Source organism: Neodiprion virginianus, chromosome 3 (genome assembly GCF_021901495.1).
Source record: "Neodiprion virginianus isolate iyNeoVirg1 chromosome 3, iyNeoVirg1.1, whole genome shotgun sequence".
Lineage (NCBI taxonomy): Eukaryota > Metazoa > Arthropoda > Insecta > Hymenoptera > Diprionidae > Neodiprion > Neodiprion virginianus.
The window spans coordinates 37664404-37684613 of record NC_060879.1 but is presented as its reverse complement, the minus strand read 5'-3'; the positions used below and the strand labels follow the sequence as shown (position 1 = coordinate 37684613).

Below are 20210 nucleotides of genomic sequence, written 5' to 3'. Positions count from 1 at the left end.
GTTTCCAATCACAAAGTTCAGGGAGTGTACCTACTTGCGAACGGATAAGCCGAGCGACCCGGGGCGGGAGCTTGATTCTCATTAAAAAAGCTTTTTTCTTCTTCCTCCCGATTTTGTCGCAAATTTTTAACTGTCAATTAAAGTTTACCGCCAACTAATTCAACCAGTTCGTTCAAACGAACTCCTTATCGTCGATCAGTACTAACTTTTCACCAGACAAACTATGAAATACTTTATTCTCAGCAATCAGCCCGTACATTGGAAATAAGCGCCTTACGCTGGTAAGCTGCAGGTTCTTTGAACAGGACTAGGTACAAACCTTCACGATTGAGCAGGACTCAAGCGCCAGCAGCAGTAACACGGTTCAATAAATGATGACCTGACCGTCGTTTCACATTTCTTATCCCCGTCCGATCTGATTCAATCCTCTCTTCAGCTTTCATTCGAAATACCTTTCACCACCGCAACTGTTGTATTCTCATCGGGAGTTATTTCCAGGTCAAAACACAATATGTCCAAAAAGTTGAGCTTCTACGCATTTTCGGACCGCTAGGTGAGGCAATAAATTCCACCGCGTACAACGCGGTGACTTGTGTTAACTGCTGAGTTACGATGGGCCAGGATTTCCTAATTACCCTATACGCCTACAATACGAACCAGTATCAGTTACCCCATGACTCTGGGTCAACCCTGAACCATTTCATATGCATACCCGACCTTGTAAATTCTCCCCTAGTCCTACTCGTGAAAGAGCCGTCAAGTCACAGCTTACACCTCAAACAAGCTCGGTAAAATTAACGGGATCAGGTTGACGTAGAAGGGCAAATTGCAAGGTAGAGGCGATTTGTACGAATTCAGAGTATAAAAGCTGATTCATTTCCATCGCGCGGTTTTCATTCCCGATTCACGCCCCGGTAATACACTCGCTGACTCTTTCAAACGATGTGGCTTTTGAAACTTTACTGATTTGTACGAGTGTCGAGCTTCTTAGGTTTCATCGAATTGAATTCAGTTCGGTATCAAGAATAGCATTCCGTTCCGATTTCCGCGTGCAAGCTCGAAGAGTTTGACTTCTATTATAAGCTCGGTGCATCTGCTCTGCAATATATTGCACGTACACAATTATTCTTTGCGCGGATTCACTTCAACAGTTTGATTTATCCAGGGATACTGACACAGCTTAAGTGCGGGAGAATTCGCGTGTATAGCTATTTGTTTCGAGCTGAGTTTGACGTCAATTTTCAACGCAAGATAGAGCGTTTTCCCCGAGTGTCACTCGGTCGTTACAAAACAAGACCAACTTTACCTTACACAAGCAGAGGACAGCGAAGGTGAACGGGAAAATCACGACCCCTCATCTACTCTTGGGCGAGATGGAGGAAAACACTTTAACTCCGGAGGGTCCCCGAATTCCCGGTCTATGTATACAATATCGCTGACAATAAGAAGAATTGTCCCATGACAATTAAATATCCTCCGCTTGGAGCAAGAAAGTCAAGAAGCTTAGAAGGGGAGAAGCGACTCGGATAAAGGCTTATAAAACTGAATTCCCTTTCGCAGAAAGCGCTTCCGGCGGAAAAAATAGGATACAGAAAATCCCGGTGTATTCTGTATTCGAATGGCGATTTAAAAACGTCGACGACAAATCACAAAGGACTTATCGCGACCTTTTTTCGCCTGGAAATTTCACCCGCTAGAATGTCAACCCTAGAATATAGGCGTGAAACTGGTGGTTTTGGCGCTTTGTCACGTTTTCACAATTCTGTTCCACTTTTCAAGCCTGTTGTTCAGAAATTTGAACTCCGAGCTTCGGGGCGAAACAATTTCCGCAAACTTGTGCGATTTACAAAGAAAATTCATCGTTTTTCAATGTTTAGCAGCCCTTTTCGCGGAGGAGCTTTTGGGTTATGCAGGCTAAGCCTTGACTCGATATGCCAACGAATTTGCCGGGGAAGAAAATTCCATACCGCTTCTGCTCGCAAGGAAGGTACCGAGATGAAACAATCTTCAGTAAGCATAGGTACGTTTACATATAATACATAGTTAACTATTCAACTGTATTTGATTTACCGCGAAAGCCAGCCTCGTACTCGAGTTCAGAAGTATATCTACAGTATATATCATGAGTCTAAATCATTATCATATTTCTGATACTCCGATGCATTTCGACTTGTAATAGTTCGAAGCGTGTACTTATAGATTTCCAGGTTTCCCCAGCTACGAAGAGGTCCGCGAAAAAGTTTCGATTATTTATTCACCTATTTATTCGTTCGACCAAATGAATTCGCGGCAATTGATGCCAAACAACCGATGTAAAGATATCCTATTCGTTACACTTTCTACGACCGTGAGATACAGCCCTGCGGGTAGAGACGGACGTCATAATCTCTCCACGTTTACTCCCATCTTTTTTTAGACCACAGTATAAGGTCCCCCTTCCCACTCGCGTATTAGTTTATTTATAAAAGCATGTACACGAGAATTGGCATAGCCACTTCCACGTACCATAGGGGTGTAAGAAAACGGCCAATTTGTTAACAGCTACCAAAGGCCCCGATGGTACAACGAGTATTTTGGTCCTTAACAGGCATGGATCTGAACTTGCATTCCACGTTTCGGGCAATTTCAACCCTAAGCTGGCAGGAATTCCAGTATAAACAGCTACGCGGGACGTTAAGTACCGCGACAAGTGTTGCAAAATGTCCCGTTAAACAAAATCTTGGAATGATCGTGATAAGCGCACTCACCTGAAAGTAGGGAACGGCCTTGCAGAGTCTGAGGCCAAGGAACCAGGTCTCGGTGACGTCCCAGACAACGGTTGGGGGCAGGCAGATCAGGATGACGAGGAGATCGGCAACCGCGAGGTTTACGATGAAGTAGTTGGTGACGGTGCGCATCGAGTGATTCCTGTAAACGGCCACGCAGACGAGGGCGTTGCCGACGAGACCGGCGACGAAAACGACACTGTGCATGGCTATCAGAATCCAATCGTTAACGTCCGGAAATATGTGGTTCTCCATCAGCTCGATGTACTCGGCGTCAGAAACGCAGTAGTCCGTGCAATTCGAGGTGTCATTGACGTCGTACTCGTCTGTCGTCGCGTCGTCGTACATCATCTCATAGTCCGTTTCGTTCACCGTCGTCACGGCCGAGTTGACCAAAAACGTCACGTACATAACAGCCACCGGAAGCACGATCATCGGGTTGATCATGGTCATCTTGGATGTGACGCGTCTCGGTATCGACACTGTTCACTAGGTTTTCACCACCGATCGCATGGCACTGACACTGATGACGATTGTACTCACTCTTCGTTATTTGTTTGAGGTGTCGCTTTGATCGTACCGTTTCGAAAGCCTCGACAACACGAACTTTTGACTATTCGATAACCGCTACCAGCCGTTCATGTATATTCCATTAATCCGTTATGTTTTCCTCAGAAATAATTTCGCGATTAAACGCTGACGGTGTAACGTTTTTCGACTCTGGAACGGTGCGTGATTAAATCGCCGGTACGCTTCCAGTCACTTCGACATCTCTCGGTTTAATTACCGCACAGGAAACGTTGACGCGAGTGCGGATAAAAGCTGTGGCATGAAAATGTTTGTCATGTCACCCGAAGTATGTTTGTACCGTACTTGCATTGTACTCACGTTCGTTGAGTAGGTGCAACGCCATGGAGTATACAGGTATATTACTTGCGCAACGACTCAACTAATCAGATGTCGTTCCTGACGTTCCTGACGTCCCTGCTCGAGTCTATAATTACACGCCTCACCCTCGACTGGTTGCATCAGCGATTCGAAGAATCAAGTCACGGTGTTCTTTATCTCTGTTTCGCGATGTTGTATTCCGTAGATTTGGATTCAGGGGAGATTTTTTACCGCTGCGTGATTGGATCCTGATCGCAGCGAGGGCGAAACAAGTTCTTGATTACCAGCCGAATTCGGGGTTGTTACAATAGCTGATAATTTACTTTGATAATTTATCGTGCTGCAGGGCATTTTCGGTTATTTTAATACTTGCGCAATTTATTATACATCGTATTGTATGTATAACGGAGGTTGAATAATCGAATTGACGATTCAAATGAACTCCCTCTTTCTCTCTCTCTCTCTCTCTCTGTGATTCTGAAATTAGGCGTTAGCTTTACCGCAATCTGTAGACTCAATTTGTACTGAATACATCAACGGCGCTGGTAGAATTTCTCTTCGGATAACCCCATGGAATTCTACTCCCAGTTCGAGGGTCGGGCCACCACCTCTCGTCGATGCCTCCTCTGGTTCTGATCCTTGCTGGGTTCACAGTTCGCAGAGTATAAAGTCAGTCGATCGAATTGATTTGAAATGCGGCGGACGTCCCACTGAAATAATGCATCGAAATTGGATTGACAATTGAAAAGAGGATTTCACAAAGCACGATTCACGGACACACATAAATTGAATCGACGTTCTTTTTTTCGCTCGGGAAATTTTGAAATCTGGTTGCTTTCAGCGCAAAATAAAAGACATCGCTCTGATTCCATCAGACGATTCATCTCCCTGATGTGATTTCAATAAAAGATATTATAAATCTGTGCTACTCTCGTCTAGAGTGCTTATGTTTACTCCTCATAAACGCCTCAGAACGATCTTCGTGGAAAAAATGCGATATCAAGTTTATCGACAAAGCTTTTTACGCCCCGATGAAATTCATCTTGGCGCTTTGGAAGCAGAGACGCGTTGGCACGAACATAGCACGAGTGAGACCCTTGAGAACGACACTTTACCCCACTTCTCTTCAAATATGTCAGTCTCGTTTCCTTGAGCATTTTCGCCCTCTCAACGAACGCTGCAAATCCGCCAATATCATACAGCTGTGACACGCAACTTTAGCCTGAAACCCGAATCGGAATCTCCACACTTATCAACGACTTCGTCAAATGCAGGGGATGAGTCTTAGCATCGATAAAAAATTCGCGAAAAACCATAGGAATAGTGATGATTTGACGGAGAAAAAGCGCGACTGAAAGCTGATCGATCGTTGCTCGATCCATGAACGAATTTTTAACCAGCGTTTTATTCGTCCCGTTCGATAGTGGCAATGCGGGTTAAATTTGAACTGTACGAAATTCGAGATTTGAACGTCTGCTTATAATGTATAGGTAGAAACGCGTTTAATCCGCCGAATTGAGTGCTGCAATTGTCGGCGTGATGCGGGCTGAACTTCGTATCTATTCCACTTATCCATCCTCTATTTTTCAGTCTCGTGAATTTCAACAGTTAATCGCTTTATGATAAATTTTGGCGAACCAATTGAGCCGGTCGATGAAAAAGTGGGTGTTTTGGTGAACCAACGAAATGGATAAGAAACGGGATTTCGTTTTAACGCCAAGGGATAAAACGCTTGAATGAATCAGAAGGGAGTTTCTATGTGCATGCATAAGATAGTACACACTTGTCTGAAAAGTTGTTCGATCTATTTGCGAAGCAACTTTTTGCCGCGTCAGCTTTCGTCGCTTTGAACGAAGGGATAAGAGTGGAAATGGATCACCGTTGAAAAAGATTGCTTGAATATTGAGAAATCATTTTCGAGAACCGAGAAAATACGCGAGTTCCTTCGTACGTCGAAGGTTAAACGATTTACATGCAATGGCAAGTGGATGCGAGACTTGCATTTGCGTGCAAGATGCCAACAGCCGATGCTAAACGTGCATAATAGATGCCATCTCATGACCCTAGCCGGAGCCTTTGACGCGAGCGACTCGTTTGAGGTGGTGGAATTACAGCTCGTTTCACCCGGTGCAAGATAAACTATACAGCCGCTATATTTCCGGCTAGATTGTTTCAAGGAAACCAGAACGCGCCGGATCGAGTGAGGTTCTAAACTGCAACAGACTAGGGAGGGTTTGTTTGCACGAGTGATTTTCCCTGTTAACTTTGCTGAATTGTTTCGAAAATATATGCAAATTTTGAAGGGTTCGAGACGATATGTGAACTCTCGGCGGTTTGAGTTGTACAAAAACCTCAGGTGGAATCAATTTTCCGTTTCAACCGTGATTTTCAAAGTCAACATTTCACAACGAAACTTGAATCTAAGTGTTGATGGAATATTCAACACCGCCGGTTTTTCACTATCTTAATCACGCTTTGCAGAGACAATTATTTCCATCCCCTTATCGCTATATTCGCACCTTCTGGGTTATATTTTCCTAGCAAAATTTAACTAAAACCCTGTGATGGCTGAGACAAAGTCATCCTAAGTGTCGGAGCCTCGACCCTCGACGAGTCCCGCGGGAATATATTTTCCCAATAAGACGGCGGGTGCAGCGTACTGCAAAGATTCGTACTTTAAGATTAAAATCGACCGTCCTGACAGTTAGTCTGATGGAAAAAAAATTCGCCTCAATTACGTCCAGCGTGAATTATGTAAGACTTCAATTTTTTCTTTCTTTTTTTTTTTATGTTCACTTTACGAAATAATGATGGTGATTATTACTTCCTTTTACCGGTTGGCGGGAAGAAAGAGTGATCAAAAGTTGAACTAAAAATCTGCACGAACATCGGTAGTAACGGTGAAACTTTTCGGAAACTTTTCGCGGGTATAGATGATGTTTCTCGAATTAAAAAGTTGCTATTACCTTATTTCACGAGCTTTGAATCTCGCGCAATGTCAGGTATACGTATAAAAATATTACACAGATTCACTGGTTACTTACATAAAGGCTGAAAGTATTTTCATCCAACGCTTCGCATCCCCTTTTCAAAGGTTGTTACTTATTACATCGAAGAATCAGCTAGTATAAGACACCGTAACGAAAGTCTGATAAGCCGTAGAGCCGAAGTTTATTCCAACAGATATTCTATAACGTGGGATTTTACGACCGCGAGGAATCTTCAAAAAGTTTATCACTACCCTACAGCTCGGTGCAACTCGTTTGCGCATTGCCAAACCTAAAAGGGCGAAAGGGTTCGATTTTTATGGCCTGGGGACAGAGGTTAATCGTCCAAGAGTGCCCCGGTGGTTCCTTCGAAGGAATATACAGAAGGTTATAGGCGAACAGCTGGCCACCAATAAAAAGGAGGAAGGTACGAGGCGTGCGAAATTTTAACTACTTTCAGATAGAAATACGAAAATGTACAGGTATGTGTGTGTAGTGAGAAAGAGAGGCGGGGGCGAGTTTTTAACTAAATTTTCAACCCTCGACATCCGTGTGATGTAGAAATATTTTTAAACATGGTTGACGGCAACCGTCGTCAGCCTTTGACGTCTTCGACACATCCGACATTATACACGGACAGCATATAGAATAAGATGAATTTGAACCAGGACAACACGCGGAGAAGGATAAAGGAATACATCGGACGAAATAGATTCGATACGTAAATTCAGCTTTCGGTACAACGGACTATCTAGAAAGAAAACCAAAATCTATTTCCGTTTCTTGAAAACTGACGACGGCGACGACGACGATATCGAAAATCCCAAGACTCGGTTATATACCGCATTGAGATTCGATAGCTTAACATGCTTCGAATTTTCATGCCGTATAACCTGTAGTTTACTACTGACAGACACGGAGCTTGCTACGCGTTATCGAAATTTTTTTTTCACCGAATTTCCGTGCAAAAAAGCTTAAAAGAATCGAAACTCAACGGCGAGGTAAAATTCAATGGATAAACCGTAGAGTGAAGCAAATAATATCTCACATTCAATCTTGAAACTCAACACCATCAAAGCCATTGCAAAGTTGCAAATTATTGATTTTTCCGACTTTTCGTACATGTTTCGTTGATACCTCGTTTACTCGTCAATAATCCGTTCTGCTATAACATTTTCCAATCCATATTCCAGAGCTGTGGGAACTGTGAATAAGGGCTCGTTGAAAGTTCACCTCTAGGTGTCGTTCCGAAAGCTTTTTTGATGAATAAATCAGAGCTCATCTCAGGTGTAATCGAGAGAACAGTATATAATAAAGGCACCCGGCGAATAATTAATTACTTTAAGTTACGCGGTAAGCTTTCACCTGCGACGGACGAGGGAAGATACAGCTGTAAATTGAAGCCGAAGTAAGTACGCACTCGACCCGAGTCGAAAGAAAGTGACGATGATTAATAAACGATCAGTGTCAAGTCTCTTCTCTGTTGGTATATAAAAAGATGAATAAATAAACGACTAGACTTGTGCAAATTTTCAAAACAAGGGGGGAAACGTGACGGACTGTAGTTCGAAATTAGAGAACATAATTAAAGAAGGCTGGAATAAAAGGGAGGTGATGGGGAATAAAATACAGTCGGAGGGTAGGCGACGAATCAATTTACATACGTAAATGATAAATTTTACTTCTATTTCTCATCGTTATTATTATTTTTTTTTTTTTATTACTGTTATTATTGTTGTTATATTGTTATTAATGTTGTTTGTTTTGCTCGGTATCAATTTATAATTAGCGAAGTAATTTCCAACGGAGACTGTATGGACTTTATAAATTACTATGGCGTATTGTCCGTTTACTAAAAAAAGGCATTCCCGAAGAGATGAAAATAGATCCGAATTAATTATCGGCTTTGTACAATTGAGTATATGAATAAAAAAATTTTATTTCATATTCTTGTAGATTGGAAAAAAATATTTTTGACGTATTTTTTATTTTTTCGATTGAATCAAAATTGCCATTAATATAACAGATTGAAAACTATAACATTGTGACGTCACCCATGTTGAGATATATCTATATATATTAAAATCAGTGAAACTCAATCACCTATAACTTTATAAAATTATCATTTTTTAACGAAAAACAAAAAATACGTCCTCATTATTTTGGCTTGCACCGCATTACGTACCCCTAAAAATGGAAAAAAAAATTTCATTCAAATACTCAATTCACGAGAGTATAATATAACAAGCGCGGCAATGAACTCGAGATATTTCATGGCTTACCGCAAAATCGATTGAGCGATTGAGCGAAATTGGTGGAATTGTTTGCCTAATCAATGGCTGATCAAAGGCATGCGATTGTCGGCGAGGTAATTGACCAAAAAAGCGTAAAGACACGGGGATAAAAAAAGTGATCAAAGCGAAAAACAGGAAGGAGAGGCAGAAGCGGCAAGAAATGGAAATCAGGACCAAAACTTTCGTCACCGATTCAATCTTAATAGCTGCACCTGACATTATAATAGGAGCAGCGGAATTTTCTCAACGCACTCGGTATATTTTTCATTCTTATTTTATCTCTTCTCTTATCTTGTTTTCACTTGGAAAGCTCGGGAAAAGTTTGCGAATTTCCATCCAACGAATCCTTTGAAGGCGCCGTTTTACGCGAAAGAATAAGTTGCACGCAGAAAAAGTGAACAGCCTCAAGACAAAAATATCTGCTCTTTTTACGATGTATATTATGGTTTTAATTGGAAGCTCAGTAAATAGATATATCAAAGCTTCTTACCGAAGCGTATGATCATAAAATATACCTGAGATTCATTGAGTAATTATTGCGGAAAATCGTAATCAAAGTTGAACATTGGCAATTTTTTACATCGCTTTGTAACTTACGAAACAGAATTTACACTTAACACGAGATACAATTATGTTTCCGAAAAAAAGACGATGCGGTTACATCGAAAATCAACGACGCGACATGATAATTATAATTCACTTGACAAGAGTTGATTTTACATTTGAGATTACATCGTTAATCGTAAATGTTATGAATTTCGTGGATGGTTGTTCATAAATGAAAACGGTTAGATTTGTTGTCGTTTTTTTTTCCGCTACGCGTGTGCCGCGGGTGACGCGAATCTCTTCCGCGTGACGAACTTGAATTAAGATTAAAACCGACCTTGAGACTTGAATTTATGAGTTTCAATTACGCCAGCCATGGTGCAGCACGCTTTGTACAGAACGCTGCAGGTACGCCAAAGTTGCGATATTTAGCGCTCGATTTGTTATTTCGTGAATATTTTCATAGAACATTGGTTCATCCATCGGTCCGCTACTTCCACAATTCTTTCCCCCTTGCTTAATCTTTTCCAAATTTGAGCAGATCACGAGATGCCTTCCAGGCAACGCTTTTCTTTTTATCACCCGTACACTGCATACTTTACGAACAATGAAGGCAAGAATAAAATTTGTTTTTGAAATATTCCAGTGGCAGTGAATACGGCGATTTATCGGATGACTCAGCCGAATAACTCGATTCTACCCCAATTCCTGATCTGGTTTCACCAAACTAAATAACCACAAGTTTGAGGATGATGCCCATCGGGACTACCGGACGATTTGTTTGAGTATCTTCGGTTACAAAGATCGATCTGTACGAGGATATTCCATAAATGCGTCACTGTACATGCAAATTTTCACAATATTATTACTATAAAATAGAACAGAGAAAGAGAGGAAACAATTAATAATTGATTGAAAAGCATTATTTTCATTAAAGCGATTTACTTGCTGGTTTTTCTTTTTTTTTTTCACAAATTTTTCACCATCCACATTTAGAGGATATTCTAAATTTATACTTTATACGTAAAGCTGCAGCTTTAATCGAGAAATTAATAAATATCGATGGAAAATTATGATTTTTATAAAACAATCGGATGAAGTAAAAATGTTGAAAGTTATTTATTCCGTTCGTATAACTATAATGATCTTATGTAGTGAGCAAATAGTCTCGTTCTTGTCAACAGTATTTATTTTTTAATTGCTTGGTTTTGTTTCGCTGTAATATACTTGTTTCATTCCCGTGTTAATTAAGTCGAGTTTTATTGAAATTCACCCCCGCGATATTGTGTATATATACATATTCCATAAATACTTATGCACGTCGCACCCTTTAAAAGTTGAAAGCGAGTTTATCGCCCGGAAGGATAAAAACAGAATTAATATTCCTTTCCTGTCCGTACGGATGCGGGTTATACAGGAATATACATATATATAATATTATTTATATACCTCCGTGAATCGTGTATCAAGCATCAATATTTTGCGTAAGGAAAGCGATTAAACCTACGTATGTATTGTTCAACTTACTTGAGTACAATAAGCTAATCGGTAATGAATAGCTCCCAGCTTCGAAACGGCGGGAATGTCTGACACTTGTGCTTATATACGGGGCGTAAATCACAGCTGATCAGTAAAGAAAACAGTCCGACAATCCGCACTGGTCGGTTATCGCTATTTTTTTTTTTTTTTTTTTTTAAATATCACTTAGTTTTGTTCGACGGTCTTCTTTTCTCCTCGATTCCTTTATACATATTAAAAATTCGATTTAGAATAATTTATAGATACCGTCGGTCGTGATTGGTAAAAATTAGAAATAAAACTCGGAAAATTCTTTTTTTTAAAATTTTTTCTCCAATATTTTCAAACCCCAATTCACCCCGATCCCAGTTCAAAGTCTTGTACAATAATTTGCCAACGCGATCACAAGTCTAACCCCGTTGAGTGCGGTTCAAAGTATGGGAACTGACTGCGGTTGATCGGGTCGAGCGTAATTCTCTCGCGAGTCGGTTGTGCGCGGGCTCAAAGTGCGCGTCAAGTCGTCGATCGGAATTTGAATTTTGACGGGAAGCTGGTCGGAGTTTCGCGGGGGATTTGAATAATTTCACCGTCAATTTTCTCAACGGTGAAAAAAACACGACGACCACCCCTGACTCTTACGAGATGTTTCCTACGCCGCGGTCTGTGTTCAACTGGAAGCGGGCTTTGCTCCGTCGGGTTACCGTCGTCGACGTGTCGGAGGCTCTTGGCGAATTGCACGCGTTTCTCCTCCTCAGGTTCAATCTCACACTGATAACGCGCATCGGCGGCGACGACGACGCTACTCTCGTAACCTGCGAGCCTTCATCCCTCTCCTTCTCTTCTCCCTCCCTCCCTCGCCCGTGAGAATTTTTATTAACTTCTTCCAAGGTTTAATTCAGTTTTCTTACATAGGTAGCGGATACCCCCGGCTCTGTTTACTCATCCGTTGTGGACGTGGATTTTTTTTAAATTATTTTAGTTTTCCGAATCACAATGCAATCTCTCAGCGCGGTATATGGTAATATAACGGGCGGAAGATATTGGTACTCGACTCGTACTTCGCGCTGTTTTCACATTATACACTCCCAGCAGCTTTAATTTAACTTTTACTCATTGCTTCATCACACTTTTATACCTTACCGCGGATAGTTTATTCGTTATATTGTATATGCATGGACATTATTTTCCCTCGTTCGTTACAGTCTTACGCTTTGCTTTACACTTTGTTTTATTTTAATTTTTTTTTTTTTTTCGAAAAAACACTTGCAATTTGTTTATCCTATGCATATGTATAATCCAAGCCAGTCTATCAAAAATGTGTATTATACGGTGAAAATCATTCCGTAATGCAAAAAATTCTAATTCTTATAACGACAATTAAATTATTTCTGTCGATTTAAATTTGTTTTAAATGTTTAAATTAGTAAAATTTCAGTTCTATTCGGTTTGAGGCATGGAATAAAAAAACTAAACACAAGTAAGACTGCAGACAAAATTAGTATACTTCTAGGCATACATTTTTTTCGACATTTTGATAGTTTACATTGGTAAGCTACGAAATGGTTGGAAATTTCATATTTACTCTGCTCTAGCTGCTTTTTCGGTAAAATTACAGCTACAAGTTCATGCGTGTAGAAACCAAGAAATTGTTTTTTCATAAAAAAAAAAAAAACTACGAAACCGCGATAGAGTGGAAAAAGTAACCGTTATAAGCGGCAGTAAAATCTGTTTGCCAAAACAAAATTGAAGAGAAACTCGGTCCAGCTATAAGGAAAAGCCGAAAGCATTGTGAATCATGCGGATTACCCGAGTGCTTATTATAAACAGTTTCGTTAACCCCCTGATCGGGGAAACGCGAAACGAGGGTACATTCAAGAGCCTCTTAACGTGTCGGAATTGTCGAGGATCTATTTCGGTTTCGCATGGCGCGCCTCTCCGCAATACCTACAGGTAGAACATGCGGTACAACAGAACATGCGGACCTACAACAATCCGACATGTTACATATGTGGTGGGTGAAATTTATCGTTTGTTGCCGTGCTGGTGGATGGAAGGAGATTTGAAGTTGACACGGTTGTCACGTAACGTTTACGCTCACCCATATATGCCTACGTGGATATTTAAACCGCACTTGAGTGCGGGAATGGAGGACGACACGTGTTGGTGAGTTGTCATCGTACTCGTTTCCCTTATCACGTGTTTCGTCAAACAACGTGGGCGCGGCGGCGTCTCATCGCCTCGTGTTTAGACATTCCGGGCGAATATCGCGGGGGGAAATCGATGACGTGATGAAAAATGGCGGGGAAAAAAAGAGGAGAGGAAAATTTTTGCCGAGGAAATTTTGCAAGATACTTCTCACCCGGCTGCTCGACTAATTACACCGGATGATCATTGAAACGTTTCGCAATTCCGGCCTCGCTCGAAATTCACTCGTAGCTTCCAAGGTTTACGAAACTTGACGACTATGCTCAAACTTTTTACTTCACGGCACACGCGAACCGGTGATTTATACACCGACAGGACTAACTTTCTTTCAATTACCCACTCGGTGACTATAAATTTTCAACACCAAATTCCTGACAACTTTTCAGCAAGTATTTCGCTTCGGGTCGTCTATTCCGATTTCACGTTGTCCGAATTCGTTGTTAAACTTTTATTTGTAAATAATATTGAATTTCAAACCGAAATATTTTATTGTTTAGTTTTTTTTTTTTGGTATGTAAATTGAGTTTCAAAAATAAAGGGTGTATAATTTTTGCGGATTTAACCTCACGATTTCCGAACGGTGAATTGGCAAATATTTTTCACCTACCAAATGTTTACTTTCAGGTTCTCTCGATATTCGAGGAAATCAATAATAAACCAAGCCAGTTTGCCGTTGAATTGCGGAATATACATTGTTTAATAATACTTTCTGCGGTATAAATCCACGCGAAAATCCACCCGGGATATCCACACTTCCCCCATAGCAATTAAGGTAATTTTTTTTCGCTTTGGGATTATCCGTTCAATGGAAAATGGACTTTTGATGTTGTAACTGAACAAAAAAATGTATTTCACAATCGGCTTCAAGCGTTCAACTATTTTATCACCATTGAAATTATGAGACGTTTCCAGTATTCCTTTTTCGAACTTCGATATTGATGAAAAATTGACGGCATATAATGTACGGACGTAAAAAATAACGATTCTGTTTTTATTTTTCTTTTTTTTTAATGCAAATGCGCACAGAATATATATCGAATCTAAGAAATCTGTGAAGACTTCCCGCCCCCGTGTCGAAATACGGATACAAGCTCCGTTGAATATTTTGTGAAACCACACTAAAAACACGTCCATCGTATATATTATATTCTATACATAAATTGAAAATTTTGTTATTATTGCGAAAACTTGTTAAGAGAAGATCTTGTTTTCATCTTCAAGCCTCTTTTGACCCGGCATCAATTTTTTTTTTCTTTCGTACAAGCGTTAAAAGTATAACTCTTTGAACACGACTACGATGAATCTTTATTGAAAGGTAAACTGATCTCTGTGATCTCTTACGGCACGAAATAATTTTAATGAACAATTACCTCCAGGTATCCGTTTAAAACCGGAGGCATTTTATACGAACTTTTGATTATAACGCGCGATAACGATGCTTAACTTTATTTAAGTTTAATTTGGACATCCGATGGGGACTGAAATTGAAAAGTTGAAAACGTAAAATACTGACGAAAAATACAATACGATTATGTAACAGATTCTTAAAATTTTTTCTGATATTCGATTTTCGCAATTTCGGCGTCAGACGATGGCGCGAGATTTTACTATGACTGGGTACAAAATGAGAGATGGAAGAAAAAATAAATTTATGTAAACTGTTCGCAGTTTTGACCTAAATATTCTCCACTCTGAGATTCGGTGTGAAAAACTACGATTATATTATCTTATATTAAAAATTTTTAAAGCGTCTCAATGTCGAGACGTGCTTCGTGGCAAGTTCTGCACATCATTCGGAATGTTCACATCAGAAAAGGGTGTCAAATTCTCTACACACAGAGAAAAGACTTGCTGACTTTACCAAATATAGCGATCAAATATGGAGGAAGAAAGATTTTTTTGAATAAAAAAAAGTGTAATTTGATTCGATAAGAAAGTAGTTACAACAACAATTTGTCTCATCAAGCGAAACCTTTCTTCGAATTAACGAAACATTTCTTTCCACACATTTGATTGCTGCATCGTAGGGTAAGTTGAACAAATTTTTTCTTGCACGTAGCTTACCCAAATACGATTCTGCAGACGAATTTCATGCTGTAATACGCACTGACGCGATGTAGACGCGTCCCCGGAGTGTTTATTATCCGAAGATACGCATCAGGTTGCAGGCTCAATTTCTCACGAGGATTGAGGCCAAAACATCCCCAAATACGCCGTATTCTGAAGGTGCGGTGTACTTCGACGGTGAGCATAAAAGAACGAACTTGGCCTTCGAAAAAAGTGGGCGGAGCTGAAACTCCGAATTTGAAAAGTTCTGAAAACGCCAAATTCAGAATTGTTCGGTGGCGAAGCTTAGAGTAAAGAATTAAAATTTTGAAGAAACATCCAAGTTTCGAATGATTCGAAACCCGACGCTCATAGTTCCGAAAGTGCAAAATTCAGAAAAGACAAAATGCCGAAAGGGCGTAACTTCGACGAGTCAAAGTTCCGAAAGTGCGAAGATGAGAAAATTTGAAAACCTGAATCATCGAAATTCCGAATCATCGAAGATCTTCAGTTCCGCGAATTTCTGACTTGGTGAAATTTCACCACTTTGAACTTTCTTTGTTTTGGATTTTCGATATTTTTACACTCGGAATCCCGGTTATTCTGATTTTTCGTAAACTACGCTGTATGAGTAAAGGACTATATTTTAAGTTTTCGAAAGTTTGCTCTATCGTAACTTGAATTTTCGGAACTTTTAGCCGTCGGCTTTCCGACCATCCAAACTTTGTTGTTTTGTAAAAGTTTGATTTCTTTACTTTCAAGTTTCGACACCAAATCATCCGGAATTAGGCGCTTTGCGGAACTTTTCAAATTCGGAAGTTCAACGCCACCGCGATAAAACGGTGCGTCACGCACGTCTTTGAAAAAAATGTTCAATATTTCCGTAAAGACGATACATTATAGAAATGAAAGGATAATTTTTCATCAAACTGTATCGCTAAAGCGATCATTCTACTCTTTTTCAATTACAGATTATCCGGCTCTTTTTGAAAGAGAGCTTATAAATGGAAAAAATGTTGAAAAATTAGGAAATTTCCCGCATTAGTATCCAGAGAACACCAGAGATTACGATCTTTGTGCGGCTGAAACAATTCTCAGCACTGGAGGAAGGCTGAAAACGACCCGTACACGTCGACCAGGACAAGACTAAGAATGGAAAGATTCCTGGCTGGTTGAAAATGGAACTAAAAGGGTTGCTTAAAAGGGTCGAGGGTAAGATTCCTCGCTCCGTGAACGAAGACACAGTATCCGCAGGAGTGAAAAGTATTTATTCCTGTCGTAAAAAGTGTCCGCCACATTTCGCTACCCAAGATTTCACGTTTACAAATAAATTAATTCCACGTAGCAAAAACAATGTCCTGTGTAACGTTTCAGGCGAACGCGCTATGCATATTATCATAAAAACTTGCCGTGTCGACGGATCGATAAACGAACCGATTTCAAATCCTTAGAATGCCTCTGAGATCTAATTTTTTCACTTCCGTGCCTTTTAAGTTCCGGCCTTAAAAAGCTGTACTGCAGGTTTCCGCATATCCTCGGCGTAATTCGAGGCTTATAAGGGTTTAATTTGAATTTAAATGATCATGCATAAGAATTTAATTAACCAGCGATCTCTCCTTATAGGCAGAGACAGGATGCGCGATTCAACCTTGTATAGGTAATTTCGCGAGGAAGGTTGAAATTACCTCTTATGCAGAGCGACAACAAAAGCCGGGGAGAATCTAATCACTTATTCTACACTTGTACGAAGAAAATTCGTTTCTATAGAATTTCAAAGTCAACCGTACAGGTTTACTTTGTTTTGAACCCCAGGAACAAAATAAGTCTACTTTTTGCCATCTGGCATTAATGTAACGTCGATTTGATAGATTATATCCTCGTTGCGAATATCGCGAACATAAAATGACGTTAGAAAGCACATGCAGCGTGACGTGACTAGGCAGCATCATCGTTTCCCGATTAAAATACCTGAAGTTTTATCGATGCGAATGCTCGCGAAGATGTGTTTATTTTCTTCTAGCCTCATAATAGTTTGAACGAATCGTAAAGAGGGTCGTAAACAGAACTGGATACCTGACGTATTTTCCTAGGCGAAGCGGTTCCCGCCTGAAAAATTATTAGGATCTTAGCTGTTTAATCTTTTTACAATCGATCCTTGAGCACCGATTATTACTTATAAAATGTGTCGAGTCTAATATTTCGATAATTGTTTATCATCATTCAGCTTTCCCGGACCTAGCGATCGATCTGTACCAAGAAACGAACGAGCGGCAAAGTTTTCAACATTTCATCAATCTTCACGATATTTTTTTACCCTCTGAAAAAAATATCTCAATTTCATCGCTGCTCATGTAAGAAGCTATTATTCGCGAAAATGATGTCACAGGCTGAAAATTGGAGATCAGAATTTCTTTTTGCCAAAGAGATTGAAGCGTTCGAATTTCGGAGGCGTTTCGAATACTGAAAATTTCCCTTCTCCAAATTTTAAAGCAGATGCTAAACGGGAGCAGGTGTTCACGCGAAATATTCTTGATAAATTTACGCTCGACTATAATGTGTGGATATAATGTCAGAACGCACGGTATATTAGCAAGTTTAGTTGCCATGCGAAATATCGTGCAGGTATGCTTATTCGGAAATGTTTAACCGCGGCGCGGGGTGAACAGATGGTGAAAAATTCCTGAAAAACGTACAAACCGCCATAAACAATATCCTGCCGGAATGATTTACAGTCATTATCGTTAATACACCTTATCTACACACTTTCAGCACCCCGTAGATATGTAATAAACGAAAATATCGAAAAATCAACGTTTAAAAAGTTTCCAGCGAAATTCGATTCCAATATTCTACCGCTTAATGGAGAAGCAATTGACCGATAGATTAAATTCGGCAATTTATACAAGAACGTCGAACGAGTTTTACCTCGCTAACTGACAATCAGTCAAAGTGAAAAATTTTCGCTCGTCATAACGCGCGGGTGGCTGTATAAAATATTTGTTGCTCGAGAGAAAAACGTATACCTGATTACTTTCGCTTAAACGTATATGCTAGAGGCGTTTTAGTTAACAGCGTAATTAATTTCCCTGACAATGAGTCGAGTTCGCGAGGTGCGAGATTTACGGACGTGATTTTCTGCAGCTAAAACATGGTACGTACAATGCGCAAGTAAAATTCAGTGATAAGCAACCGAGAGTATTGTCTGTCTAGAATATCCAGTTTTGCGATTGCTATTGCAGAGTCTTTAACTCTTCAACGCAAATTTGCAGAGTCTTTAACTCTTCAACGCAAATTTGCAGAGTCTTCCTTTGATCCGACCGCGGATGGATGGCAATTCAAAAAGTTACAACGAGTTTAGATCGGAAGTTTTCGGGGAAAGGCATCAGCTTTGATGAATATCTCAACTGACGCGAAGGTCTTTCAATATTTTCGTACTATCTGCCTTCGTCGTAACATCGTGGATATATTTATCGAACATTTGTTCGTAGGAAGGTGCCGACTTGGTTTTTCTTATCAGCGCGACGTGCCTGCGTAAGCTTCGACTTTAGAGGTAAACAGGAATACGAACCTAGACCTTTGCAAAAACACGCGACGTCATATTCGCCTGAGACAATTATAGCAGGCATCGTGAACTTTCCGCCTCAGGAAAAATGGCCCCGGAGATTTCGATCGGCAGGAAACTCGACTGTGATTTTCCCTCGCGATGTTGAGTTACATTACAGACCGTAACTGCGCAACTTGTTTATAATTTACATCGGGGTCAAGCAAAAACATACACATATCGTAACAGAGGGTGTGGCTCGATTCAATCCATCGCAGGAAGATAATTATCGTGCATGAAAAGTTGTTTGCAAGAAAAATATTTAACTTCTTAAAATTAAATTTTTATTGTCATTCGACCAATTAACTTCAGAAGTATGAATTCACTATTTTACTCTCACAATATTCGATGATTAAAAAAGTTGGGCTATTCAATAAACGGGACCATTTCAATACCTAAGCTTACGTAGACGAAATAGGTTAGCCTTTCACATGGCATGAATGTAGGAAAAAAGTTTAAGAAAGATCGTATATTTTTTGTTGAAGCGGTTATCGGCAAAAAATCGTTGAGATACATTCGAGTAAAATTTAACACACCGCATAACGAAAGAGTCTTTTCTTCTAATGCGGTTGAAAATCGAACCGTGTTTCAAATTGTCGATTTAAAAAATTGAAAAGTCCGGACCACTCGTTCCAACCTCGTTCTTTCAGAGCGGTTTTCGGAGTATTCACGTTGAAATTTTTTACGCACGGTATCATCCGAACAAAAACTTACAGCACACAAAGGTATTTACGTATAAATCTTCATATTTTAATACGAATTTTACACGGAGCGTAATTCGAACGGCCCAACGAAAAACCCAAGCATAATTACAATATATTCTCGCATGTTTGTTCGTGGGTACAATTTGCAAATCCATTTCTGCGAGTGTCACGATGTCAGTCAGATTTTCGTCTTCCGTCAAGAGAACACCAGACACCCGGTTTCTCCGTGCGCGTTTTGCCTCTCGCTGTTTTCCCATTTCCTTCCACTTTTTCCACCACCCATTTATTCCCCTGACTCCTAACGCCACCGCCTGTCCGTTCTCTGAGTTTTCACTATCCGGTTTGTTTATTCCCTCACCTTTCATCCGCCCTTTCTTTATTCATCTACTTCTTTTCTCTCCCTCTCTCTTTCTCTTCCAAAAGCCTCAAGCTATTCATAGATCGTCTTCCTTCTTTCCCTCCGAAGCTCCTCGCACGACGCGTGCCAAGTGGATATACTTATACCTATCGCCATTACAACCGCTGTTTACTGTTTGCTCGATGGATGCGACGGTGAAATATACCCTCGGCCACGTCCTTTACTCCGGCTATGATCCTGGTTCGCGTTAAATTCCAATCGTACCGGAAACGGAGCGCGTAACGCCTGTAATTACTCA

General features: G+C 40.2%; 1 protein-coding gene across 5 annotated transcripts in view; it reads right to left on the bottom strand.

Moving 5' to 3' along the window:
* LOC124300178 (orexin receptor type 2-like) overlaps positions 1-20210 on the bottom strand; it is a 62035-nt gene that overhangs the window by 33413 nt on the left and 8412 nt on the right. For 2 of the 5 annotated variants that reach the window (XM_046753927.1, XM_046753931.1), the window contains exons 1-2: positions 11008-11741; positions 2748-4363 (exon numbers count right to left, since the gene is read on the bottom strand). In XM_046753927.1, coding sequence (XP_046609883.1) covers positions 2748-3218 — 471 coding nt within the window. In that variant the 5' untranslated portion in view covers positions 3219-4363; positions 11008-11741. Of the gene's footprint in view, positions 1-2747; positions 4364-11007; positions 11742-20210 lie in introns of those variants that run through there. The other 3 variants (XM_046753928.1, XM_046753929.1, XM_046753930.1) reach the window with 2 other exon arrangements.